The 12,986-nt window shown below is 56.7% G+C and overlaps 1 protein-coding gene across 3 annotated transcripts in view; it reads right to left on the reverse strand.

Moving 5' to 3' along the window:
* Positions 1-1,845: 1,845 nt before the first annotated feature.
* ZNRF1 (zinc and ring finger 1) overlaps positions 1,846-12,986 on the reverse strand; it is a 105,078-nt gene continuing 93,937 nt past the window's right edge. For 2 of the 3 annotated variants that reach the window (XM_048817109.2, XM_048817106.2), the window contains 3 exons: positions 7,145-7,250; positions 4,934-5,024; positions 1,846-3,082 (listed from right to left, as the gene is read on the reverse strand). In XM_048817109.2, the coding sequence (XP_048673066.1) occupies positions 4,967-5,024; positions 7,145-7,250 (164 nt within the window). In that variant the 3' untranslated portion in view covers positions 1,846-3,082; positions 4,934-4,966. Of the gene's footprint in view, positions 3,083-4,933; positions 5,025-7,144; positions 7,251-9,852; positions 10,639-12,986 lie in introns of those variants that run through there. The other variant, XM_048817108.2, reaches the window with a different exon arrangement.

Raw genomic sequence — 12,986 nt, forward strand, 5'->3', positions numbered from 1 at the left:
TAAAGATAAGCTTAGGAGGTTTTTCATGCAGGTCCCCACATCTGTACCCTAGCCTTCAGAGTGGGGAAGGAACCTTGACAAGGGGATGGAGTGATGAGTTGGGCTGCATGCCATTGTAGCCAATCTGTGATTGCTAGCAGCAAATATCCCCAATGGCTGCAGACAGGACATTAGATGGGGCAGGCTCTGAGTTACTACAGATAATTCCTTCCCAGGTGTCTGGCTGGTGGGTCTCGCCCACATGCTCAGTATCTAACTGATCACTGTATTTGGGGTTGGAAAAGAATTTTCCACTGGGTCAGATTGGCTGAGACCCACAGATCATGGGTCACTTGCTGGTTTGAACTAGAGTCAACTCTGGATTCCCTGTAACTTGATGTCTTTAAACCATGACTGAGGACTGCAGTTATTCAGCCAGAGGCTAGAGGTTTATCACAGGATGTGAAGATCTGTGGCCTGCAGTGTGCAGGTCAGACTAGATGATCACGATGGCCTGTTGTGGCCTTTGGCTATGTGTCTATGAGCAGTAGTGGGGGGATCTAGTGCCCTTAGCCCCACTCCGTCCCCAGCACTGTCCAATCCAATCATAGAATCATAGAATATCAGGGTTGGAAGGGACCTCAGGAGGTCATCTAGTCCAACCCCCTGCTCAAAGCAGGACCAACCCCAACTAAATCATCTCAGCCAGGGCTTTGTCAAACCAGGCCTTAAAAACCTCTAAGGATGGAGATTCCACCACCTCCCTAGGTAACGCATTCCAGTGCTTCACCACCCTCCTAGTGAAATAGTGTTTCCTGATATCAAACCTAGACCTCCCCCACTGCAACTTGAGACCACTGCTTCTTGTTCTGTCATCTGCCACCACTGAGAACAGTCTAGATCCATCCTCTTTGGAACCTCCCTTCAGGTAGTTGAAGCCTGCTATCAAATCCCCCCTCATTCTTCTCTTCTGCAGACCAAATAACCCCAGTTCCGTCAGCCTCTCCTCGTAAGTCATGTGCCCCAGCCCCCTAATAACTTTTGTTGCCCTCCGCTGGACTCTCTTCAATTTGTCCACAACCCTTCTGTAGTGGGGGAACCAAAACTGGATGCAATACTCCAGGACTGGCCTCACCAGTTCCGAATAGAGGGGAATAATCACTTCCCACGATCTGCTGGCAATGCTCCTGCTAATCCAGCCCAGTATGCCATTGGCCTTCTTGTCAACGAGGGCACACTGCTGACTCATATCCAGCTTCTCGTCCACTGTAATCCCCAGGTCCTTTTCTGCAGAACTGCTGCTTAGCCAGTCGGTCCCCAGCCTGTAGCGGTGCATGGGATTCTTCCTTCCTAAGTGCAGGACTCTGCACTTGTCCTTGTTGAACCTCATCAGATTTCTTTTGGCCCAGTCCTCCAATTTGTCTAGGGCCTTCTGTATCCTATCCCTATCCCCCAGCGTATCTACCACTCCTCCCACTTTAGTGTCATCTGCAAACTTGCTGAGGATGCAATCCGCACCATCCTCCAGATCATTAATAAAGATATTGAACAAAACCACCCCAGGACTGACCCCTGGGGTACTTTGCTTGATACTGGCTCCCAACTAGACACAGAGCCATTGATCACCACCCATTGAGCCCGACGATCTAGTCAACTTTCTATCCACCTTATTGTCCATTCATCCTTGTTCAATGCCCCGAACAAGGACACCCCACCCCATACCCAGCAACCCCCACATGTAAGCTGCAGCAACTGAAGGGCATCTTGCCGCTCCAGCCCCACTCACCTCGTGCCAGGGCCCTGGCAGCATCCTGTTCCCATGCCACACTGCTTCACCAATGCCATTGAAATAAAGCAGCGAGGAGGTTATTGAACAGTATTTTAATACCATATCAAAACACCTGAACTAATGAAGAAAGCTCCCCTCCCCCCCAAGCTCCAAACAATTTTTTTAATTTTTAATTTTTTTTTTTAATATATAAATACAGAAACCTTTCCGGCAAGGCCCAAGCCCACCGCTGGGAAACTTTTTGCCACGGCTAAAATGCTCCTCCCATGTGCTGCTCTCCTCAACAGCAGGTGTGGGGGGGGAGGGGTTGCTTTAATAAAATCCCCCCTCTTTCCTTTTTCTGTCTGGAACAAAAAAATTCCTAATAAAAAGGATCCAGCGTCTCTGTAGGATGTGCATGACTTTGAACCTTTAACTGTAATGAAACCATCCCCCCCTTACACACACACAAAAAAGGAGGGGACAGTTCAGTGGAGACTCATCAAAAGAAATAAGGAATCCTTTTTTTGGCCACTAGGTATCATGAGGCTGAGTGGAAGGCGGTAGGAGAGGGGATGAAAGCTTTTTGGGTGGCATCTGGCTATTTCAGTCACTGAGCATTGATACCCCAGTTCAAGAGCAGTCAGTCCGTAAACATCAGCAGGCAAACACACCAGTCGACACTGAACTGTTTTGTTTTTTTGTAAACACTTTAAAGACAGACCTACAATGCCTCCTGCAGGTGAACAGAAACTGCCCCCATTGCTGGGGGCCATTTGTCTCCTGTCATGCTCGGCTGATTACAGTTTGGTGTCCTCAAAGGGAAAAAAAAAATCCGTAGTCAGTGCAAAAGTGAGCAGGGCTCACGGTGCCAGGCCCAGCCCAGAGCAGAGGTGCTTGCTAGGGATACAGGAATTCACCGGGGTTTCAATAGGAATAAATAATGCGTGCTCCGTTTGGCCAGTCGGCCCGTGACACCTCTGTCCCAGGTCAGCTTTCCTTTTGCGGCTGGAAGAAAAGGCTCTTGAGCCAAACATCATGATGGAATTTCATTTCAGGGTCGCAATTCACTGCTCCTGCTTCCTCTCCCTTGGTTGGCAGGTTCTTCTCCCCCCATGTCAGGTGCTGTGGAGGTGAAAGTATGGAGAGCAGGCAGCTCTGCTTGCAGGGACAGGCTCGCCTGTATTGATTTTCCCTTTAAATTTAAAAAAAAAACCTGCAGCATTCAAGTGCCTTCAAGTTTCTGGTTTTTGAGAAGTTGAAGAGTCATCCCGAAACTCCCGGCTGTGGCGGGTGGGAAGGGGAGAGGATGAGTGGCAGGTACAGCAAGGTGCCCTGTAGAGAGAGCGACAACCCAATGTCACCACACCTGCCTCGCCCAGCCAGGCCAGCTCCCTGGTGGAGTGCACTCTAGCACCCAATGGCTGCGTGCTCAGTGTGCATGCAGATGGGCCTTCAGACAGACCCGCCGCCCCAGTGCGTGTCAGCGTGTGCACGTCTAGCTTCCACCACCCCATGCTGCAGAAGGGACACACTCCCACAAGCAGGGAGCTGTGCAGTCTCCAGGAAAGGGTTAAACTCGTGCTTGCCGAGCGTTCCGATCCCTGGAGGACAAGGAGTTATTATGGGACAACGCTGGACATGAAGCTACATCTACATGGCCCCGCAGTGCACATCGTGGCGGCCAGCTGCAGTGTCCCCCGAAGTGTAACTGCCCCGTGTAGATCCTGCTCAGGTGAACTAAAAGGTACCGAGCTGATGCTCAGCTAGCCCCGTTTCAAACAGGACTAGTGAACGTGACCTTGGTGCCTTTTAGTTCACCCTAGCGGAGTCACCATACAGTGGTTACAGCGCACCACTTCAGCAAGTGCTGCAATTCGCCCCCGTAGTGCCTGCTGCTGGGCTGTGTGGACAAGCCCTTGAACACAAGGTGGGATTCTCCAATCTGCCTAGGGAAACTGAGTCCCGATTTCTTAGCTGGCTCGGATCACCTCAGCCAGGAGGGACATTCTCTCACTTGCATTAGTCAAAGCTTTGGAACCTCCCGCTGAACATGTCCGGTCTCATTTACACAGTCGACCAATTTCAAGGGTCAGCCCTTTGCCCTTCTCCCAGCGTGGCCAGCGTGAAGCCAGGTGGACCCTGCCCTGCCTGCTGGCAGTGCTACTTGGATCCCAAGTGACACAGGAGATGGTGCAAGTGAATACCCTGGCACGGGGCGGGGAGCTCCGGCTGTCCTCACTCGGCCATTCCCTAGCAAAGTGGCTCACTGGACAAGCTGAAGCAACAACTTTCTCCCTGTCAGCCCCTTCCCCTCTCGGACACGGCCACCAGGAAGGCAGGCTCCGCAGGCCATGTGCTGTGCCCCGGGACCCCACGCATGCACTAGGAGTGAGCTCTGCACAGGTGCAGCTGATTAAAACAGAGGGCTCAGTTCTGGTGCTGATGCGCAGGAAGGAACAGCCACCATTCCCTCCCCCGGGACAGGGCTGGCCCCCACAGAGCCAGCAGACCCATCTCTTAGCCACAGAAGCCAGCAGCTCAGACAGATGCCCACGATGAGATAAGAAAGAGGCAGCTATTTTTAGTGTCATTTTGAGCAGCAGAACCACACTTAAAACGATACTTTGCTTTTGAACGTTGATAAAAACAAATGACCCCAATTTGCTTTTCAGACTAAGCCCCGGTTATTTCAGATCACACCGGCCCAGCACTCTGACCTCAGCGCTCTGACACTGTCACTGCAAAACAAAGCATTTTCTTTACAGCTCAACCAGAGATCAGCCTCCCTCGCCGGGGGAGAGATTTAATGCTGCTCTCACCTGGCCCCAGGGAGGAGAGATCCTGAGACAGGTGAATACTTGCTTTGGGGTTGGTTTACTATTCAATTCCAGTGACTCACACACACTTGGAAGAAATGTAATTTTAAAAAATTCATTCACTCCTGCCTCTCTAGTGAAGGTGTATGAACTTCCACTAACCACCTCCAAGACTTCCTATAGATCCTCCAACATCCAGACTTGACACCACTAAGGTAAAAGAAACCTATAGGACATATACATTGCTCCAAAGCCTTCTTTATACATCACAGAGCTGCACAACAGAGCCGAAATCCAGGAGCTACAAATCCCTTTGGCTCCACACCCAGAGGCAGGTCAGGGTATCCTATGTTAGAAAGAGCCTCACCTTAGAAAGAAGTCAGCAGGCATGCCCAGCAGGTCAATCAGAAGGATGCTCTGGGCAAGATCTGTTCACTTCAAACCACGAATCTATACAGCTGGGGAGAGAGAGATGACCGTCATTTAGTACCCATGGAGCAGGCAGCGGACTTGCTCTGCCAGGTGCCTCCTTCGGCTCAAACTGCTTCATAAGGCAGCTAAGACGAGATGCCCAGAATTCTCACCCCGGCGCTGCCAGCCGAGTGCCAGGAGGGAAGGACTTGCTGAACAGGTGGGAGGGGCACCTTGTATCATTGCACCCGAGGTGGAAAGCTGGGGTAAAGGAGACTCTGCTATAGGCTTCTGAGGTGGCTCAGGGGAGTGGCTCGTGCTGGCCATGCCAGGAGTCCTGGTTCAGCACCCAGGGTAGCCACTGTTAGGAGAGGAAGGGTGGGGCTGTGGTCAGAGCACTAGCCAGGCACTCGGTAGAGCAGGTGCAATTTCCTGCTCTTCCACAGACTCCCTGGGTGTCTGGACAAGTCCCCCAGTCAATCTGTGCCTCAGTTTCACTATCTGTCCAATGGGGGCCTGCTCTGCCCCCCAGGAGGATAGATCCACTGAAGACTGGGAAAAAGAAAAGGAGTACTAGTGGCACCTTAGAGACTAACAAATTTATTTGAGCATAAGCTTTTGTGCTCAGATAACCCAGTGACGGGGCTCAGACAGACAGAAGGGTGCCAAAGCAGCCATGTTCCACAATCCTTCACTCGATGCTGGCGGATTCGTTCACACTGCTGCTTTGTCTCAGCATTGTGAGGACAGACGGGGATCTACGTGTACACCACACGCGCAGCTTGGCCTCAGCACAGCGCCCGCTATTGCCATGAAGGCAGGTCCTTGGAGCAGGCTCAGGACAGGTGCCACCGGACCTGGCTCACAGCCTCCCCTGCATTAGTTCTGCCCTCTTCCTCTCTGGGGAAATGCTCTCTTCCAGGCACACTGCCTTATGCCGCAATGCCAGAGAGGTCACGAGCTAAGGGTCAGGGTCAGGGCCTGCCTGGGCTGGGGGCTTTACGAGAAAATCAGGGTGCTGTCACTTATGGGGGTATGCTTCCCCCTAGCCCAGGGCTCAGCCAATAGCCCAGCATGGTGCTAGGGGCTGCCGTGCCACTGGAAGGAGGTGTGGCTAAGGGGCTGAACTCTTGCGGTCTGATCCCCCTGGGATACCTCTTGTGGCAGCCAGTGAACCAGGAAGCCCTTTGAGAGGCTTTAACTGTACTGCTACGCCCCGGAGCAGACAGGGCACTGCTGGGCACTACGCAGATGGGTCCGGGAACATTTGCTTGGTAGCCAGGAGCTCAGCATTGAGCAAAGGGGTATGGGAAAGGAAATCAGTTCCCCCTGGGAATGCAACAGACCCCACTCGCCTGTCCCATCTATTCCCCCCAGGTCATAGAATCATAGAATATCAGGGTTGGAAGGGACCTCAGGAAGTCACCTAGTCCAACTCCCTGCTCAAAGCAGGACCAATCCCGAATTTTTGCCCTAGATCCCTAAATGGCTCCCTGAAGGATTGAACTCACAACCCTGGGTTTAGCAGGCCAATGCTCAAAACAGTGAGCTATCCCTCCCCCCACCCCCTTTTTTAAAAAATATCTATAGCCCCCCCCTTAACAGCACTCAGTGATTTCAGCTCATAGTGGGGGAGCCTCAGTGCTGGTGCACCATTGGGCCAAAGTGAAATCAGCTCAAGAGCCTGTAACCAGACGCCTAATGGAATCAAAATTAGCTCTGATATTATACGGAGGAGGGTGAAATTGGTATTTGGGGCCCATACCACCAGGTACAAATACCTGTCTCCAGCTTCTCTCCCTTCCCCAAGAGCGTGGGGCAGCAGCCGCTTCCCGCAGCCAGCATGGGACCCTGCCCAGCTCCTGGGGGTGCAGCCAGGGCTCCCCAGCGCTTCACAGCCATTGAAGCCTGGCAATGAACACATGGCGTGGGGAACATCACCACTGGCAGTGAGGGCCACAGTAGCACGGGGAGGGGAAGGACCTGAGCCCACGCAGTTAGTTAGTGGCAGTGGAGGGGAAAAGGGGGTTGTGGGTGCGTGCCCTGGGCGAGTGGAAGGGTTTGCCTGGGGCTTGCCCAATAGCAGCCGTCCTGCAGAGGCAAAGCTGAGCCAGCCCCGCACCTTTCCCTCCGCTCCACAGGGAGTGGCGCATGCCTGGCTCGGTACCTTTTGTGATAAATGCACAGGCAGGGCAGCCTGGCTATCGTGTCCCCCTGCAGAAGTTCCTCCAGGCAGATCACGCACTCGCCTGCGTCTTTAGTCAGCACGTCATCTAAAAGGGGCCAAAAGAGGAGAAATGAGAAGAGAGGCAGACAGCACGCCGGGCAACTGCTGTCCCCAGCGAGCAGTTCCCACAGGCCAAACACCAGGCCCCAGCTCCACCCTGCTACGCTGTCCGCTCACCCCCGACACTGATCACTGCGGGCATGGGGGGCTGTGGGCACTAGGGCCCTGCGAAGGCTGCTGCATGGGGCAGGTGGGGGACCAGATGCAGGATGCACACAGCTTGCATCTGTCACATCTCCATGCAGCTCTGACCCCAGGATGGACAGGAGCAGCCCTCATGCTCCAGTAAAGTAACAGGGCCCCCCAAACAGGAGCTGGCCCTATGGCCAGGCTGGCTGCAGGGCAAGGAGCATCTCCCTTTCCCCACAACCCGTCCTATTCCCCTCTGGACTGGCCATGTGGCACCTGGGCCCCTTGCACAAACAGGTGGTGATACACATCCCCACAGAATGCAATGTGGCCCTGATCCCCGAGAGTCCTGTACCCCTGGGGATGCTTACTGAGTAACTGTCTTTCTACTGCCCTGTGCAGACACAAAGGAAACCTCAAAGCACCACTGCGAGCTAATGAACCACTGTTCCATGGTCACCAGAGGGGAAACTGAGGCACAGAGTGCCCTGGCTGAGGCCACACAGGACAAAGGTAGATAAACAGACTCCCCAGCTCATCCTTCCTACCCGCACGGAGGATTAGACATAGCGACTTGCAACACTAAGGCTCCTCAGCCAGCTTTAGCAGCCATGCCAGAGCCGGGCCCAGCAGGAAACGCAGATCACCAGCAGCCCCTTCACCCCCAACTGCCGTCCTGCTGCCCAAGGGCCCATCTCTCTGGCAGGCCAGCGGCTGATCCGGGGGGATAAGGCTGCACCTGGACCCTGAAGTGAGTCAGGCTGTGAGCAGGGATGCTGCTTGGAGCCTTGTCTTGCATCACCTGGACACACGCCAGGCAGGGAAGTGGGTTAGCTCTGGGCCACACTGGCGAAGGAGAAATAAACACCCCTGCCCCCGAAGGGCTGCTTTCTCCAGGGGCCAGGCACAGCAGCAAGAGCACGTGCTGGTGGGTGAGGAGGCCCTCAGCGTTTGGACGCACGAGGGCAAAGCAGTTGGCCCTGAGACTGTGCTGGCAGCTCCCAGGACCTGGCAGGAAGAACACAGGCTTTCTGCGCTCTGCCCCCCCGCACAGACAAAAGCGACGGCACGCCAGCTGCTATGCGCTCAGTTCCCCAGCCCATCTAGCCATGGGGTAGGACTCCAACCGCCGGCCGGGCAAATGCCAGCGAGCGAGGCAGAATCACCCCCAGGGAGAGCCCAGACACCGCCCGCTTCAGGACCACTTCCAAACCTGTGCTGCTTTTCCATGCCCAGAGCACATCAGCTGGGCGGGCTCTGCCCATTGGAACTGGGTCTCGAGTCAGTCACGAGATAAGCTTGGGAATCTCAGACTAATTGGCAACTCGGGCCATGGCTCAGTCCCATGCAAAGGGCCAGTTTTTCCCATGGGGGAGGTGTGGTCTGGACTGGAACGGCAGAGGGCTGCTGGCTGGCCCCAAGGGGTCTGGCAGAGCTGTGTGGGGAGCCATGGCATGGCAAAGGCTGCTCAACCAGTGCACTGCTTTATGCCAGTGCTATCAGCTCCTCATCTTCACAAGGGCCAAAACCAGCCTCTGAATTCACATGCCCCCATGAACCAGCAAAGGCATCCCCGTGCCCTTGCTGGGGAGTGGCCGGGGTTGGCGGAGGCCATGCAGATTGAGTTGTTAGCACGCCGGGAGCAAGCCAGCTGCCCCCTCTCCTGGGACTATAATCTCCTTGCTGTCCCCATGTCCTGCCTCCCAGCATCTGGACAGACAGCCTGCCGAGCCCCGTGGCCATGGGGTTTCATGGCTCTGACACAAGGAGCCCTCAGCATGGACAGAGGGCACCAGCTACAAGTGCAGGGCACAGACCTGCCGGCCTGGGTTGGGGCTTTGCAGAGCCAACCCAGCCCTGGCTTCAGGAAGCCAGAGCCAGCCCCACCCCCCAGCACACCACGCCCCTGCACAGGGGTTTCCAGTGACACAGTGGTGGGAAGCAGAGGAGACACTCATGCCAGGGCGTCTGTGGACTCAGTGCCAGGGTGGACAGCCCCGCTCGGATTGTGGTGGGGGCCAGCAGCTCCGTGCAGCACTTGAGGAGCATTTTGGGTGCACGCCAGCCCCAAGAGTCCTACCTGCCTGCTGCTGCCTTCGGGAGCCATGCACAGCCCTGCTTTCCAGCACTGGCCTCTCACCCTGTGCCGACTTTGTCCCCATCCCGCTCACTGTAGGTGGAGAAATCCCATGACCCCCACCCCAAGGCTGCAGAGAGGTTTGCTTCCCTCGGACAGCACGGTGCCGGCATTAGCCCAAGCAGGAGGGATTCCAGGCCACGCCTGCCCAGTAGGCACTGCAGGGAAGGATATAATTTAAGCATCCATCTGCCAGAGCATTCAGGGTGTCTGGCCAGCAGCTCCCAGCTGCTGCAGGGACTGGTGCCGGAGCAAGGGCTGCGGGGGGCTCCCAGTGCCTCCCTTCCCAGCCACCCCAGCAGGAAGCACATGAAAACACTACCTCTGCTTGGGAGCTGGAGGGACAGGGGAGGAGGAAGACGAGGGGGATGCTGGCCAGGCTGCGGAGGGAGCTCGGAGTCCAGCAGGAGACGCTGCAGAGAGCAGGGCAGACGAACGCCGCTCCAGCCCCCGGCTCTCAGAGCAGGAACGCTGCCAGGAATAGAGGCAGCAGCACTGGCAGGGAGCTGCCCAGCAACAATGAAACTGCGCTTTCTAATCCGTCCCCCTAGGATGAGGGGGACCCAGCATGTGATGCAGACAGTCTCCTCCCCCTGACCTGATTTCCAGTTCCCAGGGACCCAGTCCCGCTCACGGCGCACCAGGGACTCCCACGTGACGGGGAAGGTGTGGTCCCAGCACAATCCTGGCACGGACAGCTGGCCCAGATTGCACGGGGCTGGCGGGAGGCCGCAGAGGGGCAGGTGGCGCCTGACAGCAGCCTCGCGCTCCCCTGGCATTTCACCCCAGTCCTAGCAGGGGGCTAACCAGAGCACAGCCTGCCCAGGTGCGGCCCAGTCAATGACAGAGAGGGGGCAGGGCTGCCACCATTTCCCATGGCAGGTTCCCGCCCCAGAGCTGGGAGGCAGCACCAGCAAGGAGAGCGCAGGGTTGGCCCCAGAGCAGCCTCCCTGCAGCCAGCCCCATGCTCGTACTTACCAGCCACCCTGAGACACAGCCGGCTGCGCTGCTGCTCCGGAGATCCCTGGCACCACCACACCGCTACGGTCAGGACCGCTCCCAGCACTGTGCTGCTCTGCTCAAAGCACTGGCAGCCGGCACCGGGTCCAAGCTTCCCCACCCCAGCTGATGGGCGAGTGCCACCCCCCAGCACAGAGAGCGCCCGCGCCGCCCCCCAAGCCTGCCAGCATCAGTGCACAGGCCAGAGCCGCTGCCAAGCCAGGCCACGAGCACCATGGGAGTGACCCCAGAGGAGATCATGCTGGCCTCTGCGGGCCGCAGCACTGTTTGCTCAGTGACTGTGGGCTGGCTGCAGCCCAGGCTGGTTCCCTGCCCCACACACTGTTCAGCCCCCTCCTGCCCCAGTGACGGCTTGCCCTGACCCTCCCACAGCTCCCAGGCCAGCCCACCATAGCTAGCCGGCCTATCGCCTCCCACAGTTCTTCCAACCTGGACAGCCATGCCAGAACCTGCGTACACCCCTTCCCGCTTTCACCACAGTCTAACCCTCACAGCCGCCCCCTTCTCGCAGCAACTACTCCTGGGTGCTGACCACAGCTGGGCAGGTGAGGAGCTGCGACTGCCCCCTGCCCTACTCCCTCCCTCTACTCCAAGTACGGATGACAGTCAAGCAGGCCTCCGTAGCTCGCCCAGCTGTGCCAACCCCCCATTTCCCTGGATAGGCTGTTCTTGCTGCCCCTGAGCTCAGGAATAGGCTGTACAGAGTCCAATGCAACGGGGCCCTGCTCCCACTGCACCAGAGCGTAGGCGATTGCTGCCAGGGAGGGCAGCGTGGGCTGGCACCACTGCCCCGGGCTCCACCTGGCCTCTGTGTTGAGGACTACAGCCGCAGGGCGGTCAAACTGGCAGGGTTCACTGGCCTGAAAACAAAACGGATGTGCAGGCCCAATGCCTGGAGCCGGCCCAATGCCCCAGGCTGCCCACCTTGGCAGTGCCGGCTTAGCGGGGTAGCGAAGCAAAATAACCTGTGTTTAACTCAGATTCTGTGCACCAAATGCCGGTGTAACTGCACTTTGCATCACCTCCTGCCCTTACTGGTAGGGCTGCTGCCACTTGGCAAGTCCCTGGCATTGGGGGTGGGGTGGGAGGGGGGCCTGGCTTCGGGGGGGGTTTACCTCCTTGTTCGCACAGCAGCAGTGCCAGCCATGGAAGCCAACAGGGCTGCACTCTAGACAGTTTACGCGAGAGACTCAGGCTGCTGACAAGTCCCCAGTGGGATCCCTGTGCTGGGCTCTGCGGGCCTCTGTTTTAAAGGGAATAGTTATAAATTGCAAGGCCATTGCCCTGCTCGGCTGCAGACCCAGGTCCCAGTCAGGCTCTGAACAGGTTCACAGAACTTGGGTGGGGCGTGGGGCTGTGAGAGACCAAACCACAGGGAGACAGCTCAGTGGGTGTCTTTATGTAAATGCCACAGGGAGGGAGGGTTGGCCAAGGGTCATTAAAGGTAGGCTCTGCTCTCCTGGCCAGTCCCCCTTACCTATGCCTAGTAGATTGGGTCCTGGGGGCAGGGCCTGGAAAGCACCAGGACCACCTGTACTGCAGCATGGGTGCAAGCCAACAACCCCACTTGGCCTCCAGGGCTTTAGGAGCCACGCTGAGTCCAGTGCAGAGGGGGCCTACCAGCCCTCTACTAGGACCTGCAGCAGTGCGTTTCGGGGTCTCAGGGCAGCAGGAAGACAGCCTGGCTAGTCTGCTTCTATAGCAGAGCAGGGGCTGGCTGCAGCCTCGTCCTGGCTGGAAATGGGTGTGTTCTGCCGCAGATGCTCTGCTGCCATTCTCCCCCGTCCTGCTCAGCCAGCCGAGTATGCTCACAGCTGTTAGCAGTCTGGACAAGGCTCCGCCCAGCCCAAGACCTGGGCGCATCCCATCAGGCACTGCAGGCTTCTGTGAAATTCCTGAATGAGCCTCAGGAAGCGTGAAGCACAGCTGGGCCCCCTCCACACGCTGGCTGCCCTGTGAGCTTTATGCAAGGGGCTGCTTGCTCCAGGTCTGGTGGCAGCTGGGGCTGGTTTCTGCTAGGATTTCACAGCTGTGTGGTGTGCCCAGAGGAAGGTTTCCCATACTGAAGCAGGTCGTCTGGTGGGCACCGTGCCATGTGGGCGTGGGGATACACGGGCACATTCAAGTGGAAGAGGACCCAGCTGAAGAGTTAGAATATTGATGCGCAGGTAAATAGGCAAGTTGATTGCAATGGCTCCTCTTAGAAACAACGCCCAAAGAATGCCCTCCAACTCCTAGCGTGCCACACCACCTCACCCAGCATGGCTCTGTGGCCACCTTTCGGGTGTAGCACAGCCTAGCAGTGCACAAGCATACCAGTCCATTCCTGGACAGGAAGTGAGGACTACCAAGTTTAACTGAAACTGCAGGGGGTTTCCAGCTGGAGTAACTGGGCAATGCCCACTGGAAAGGTGGTACCTCCTGCCTCGCCGAGCC

This window comes from Caretta caretta, chromosome 12, assembly GCF_965140235.1.
Source record: "Caretta caretta isolate rCarCar2 chromosome 12, rCarCar1.hap1, whole genome shotgun sequence".
Lineage (NCBI taxonomy): Eukaryota > Metazoa > Chordata > Testudines > Cheloniidae > Caretta > Caretta caretta.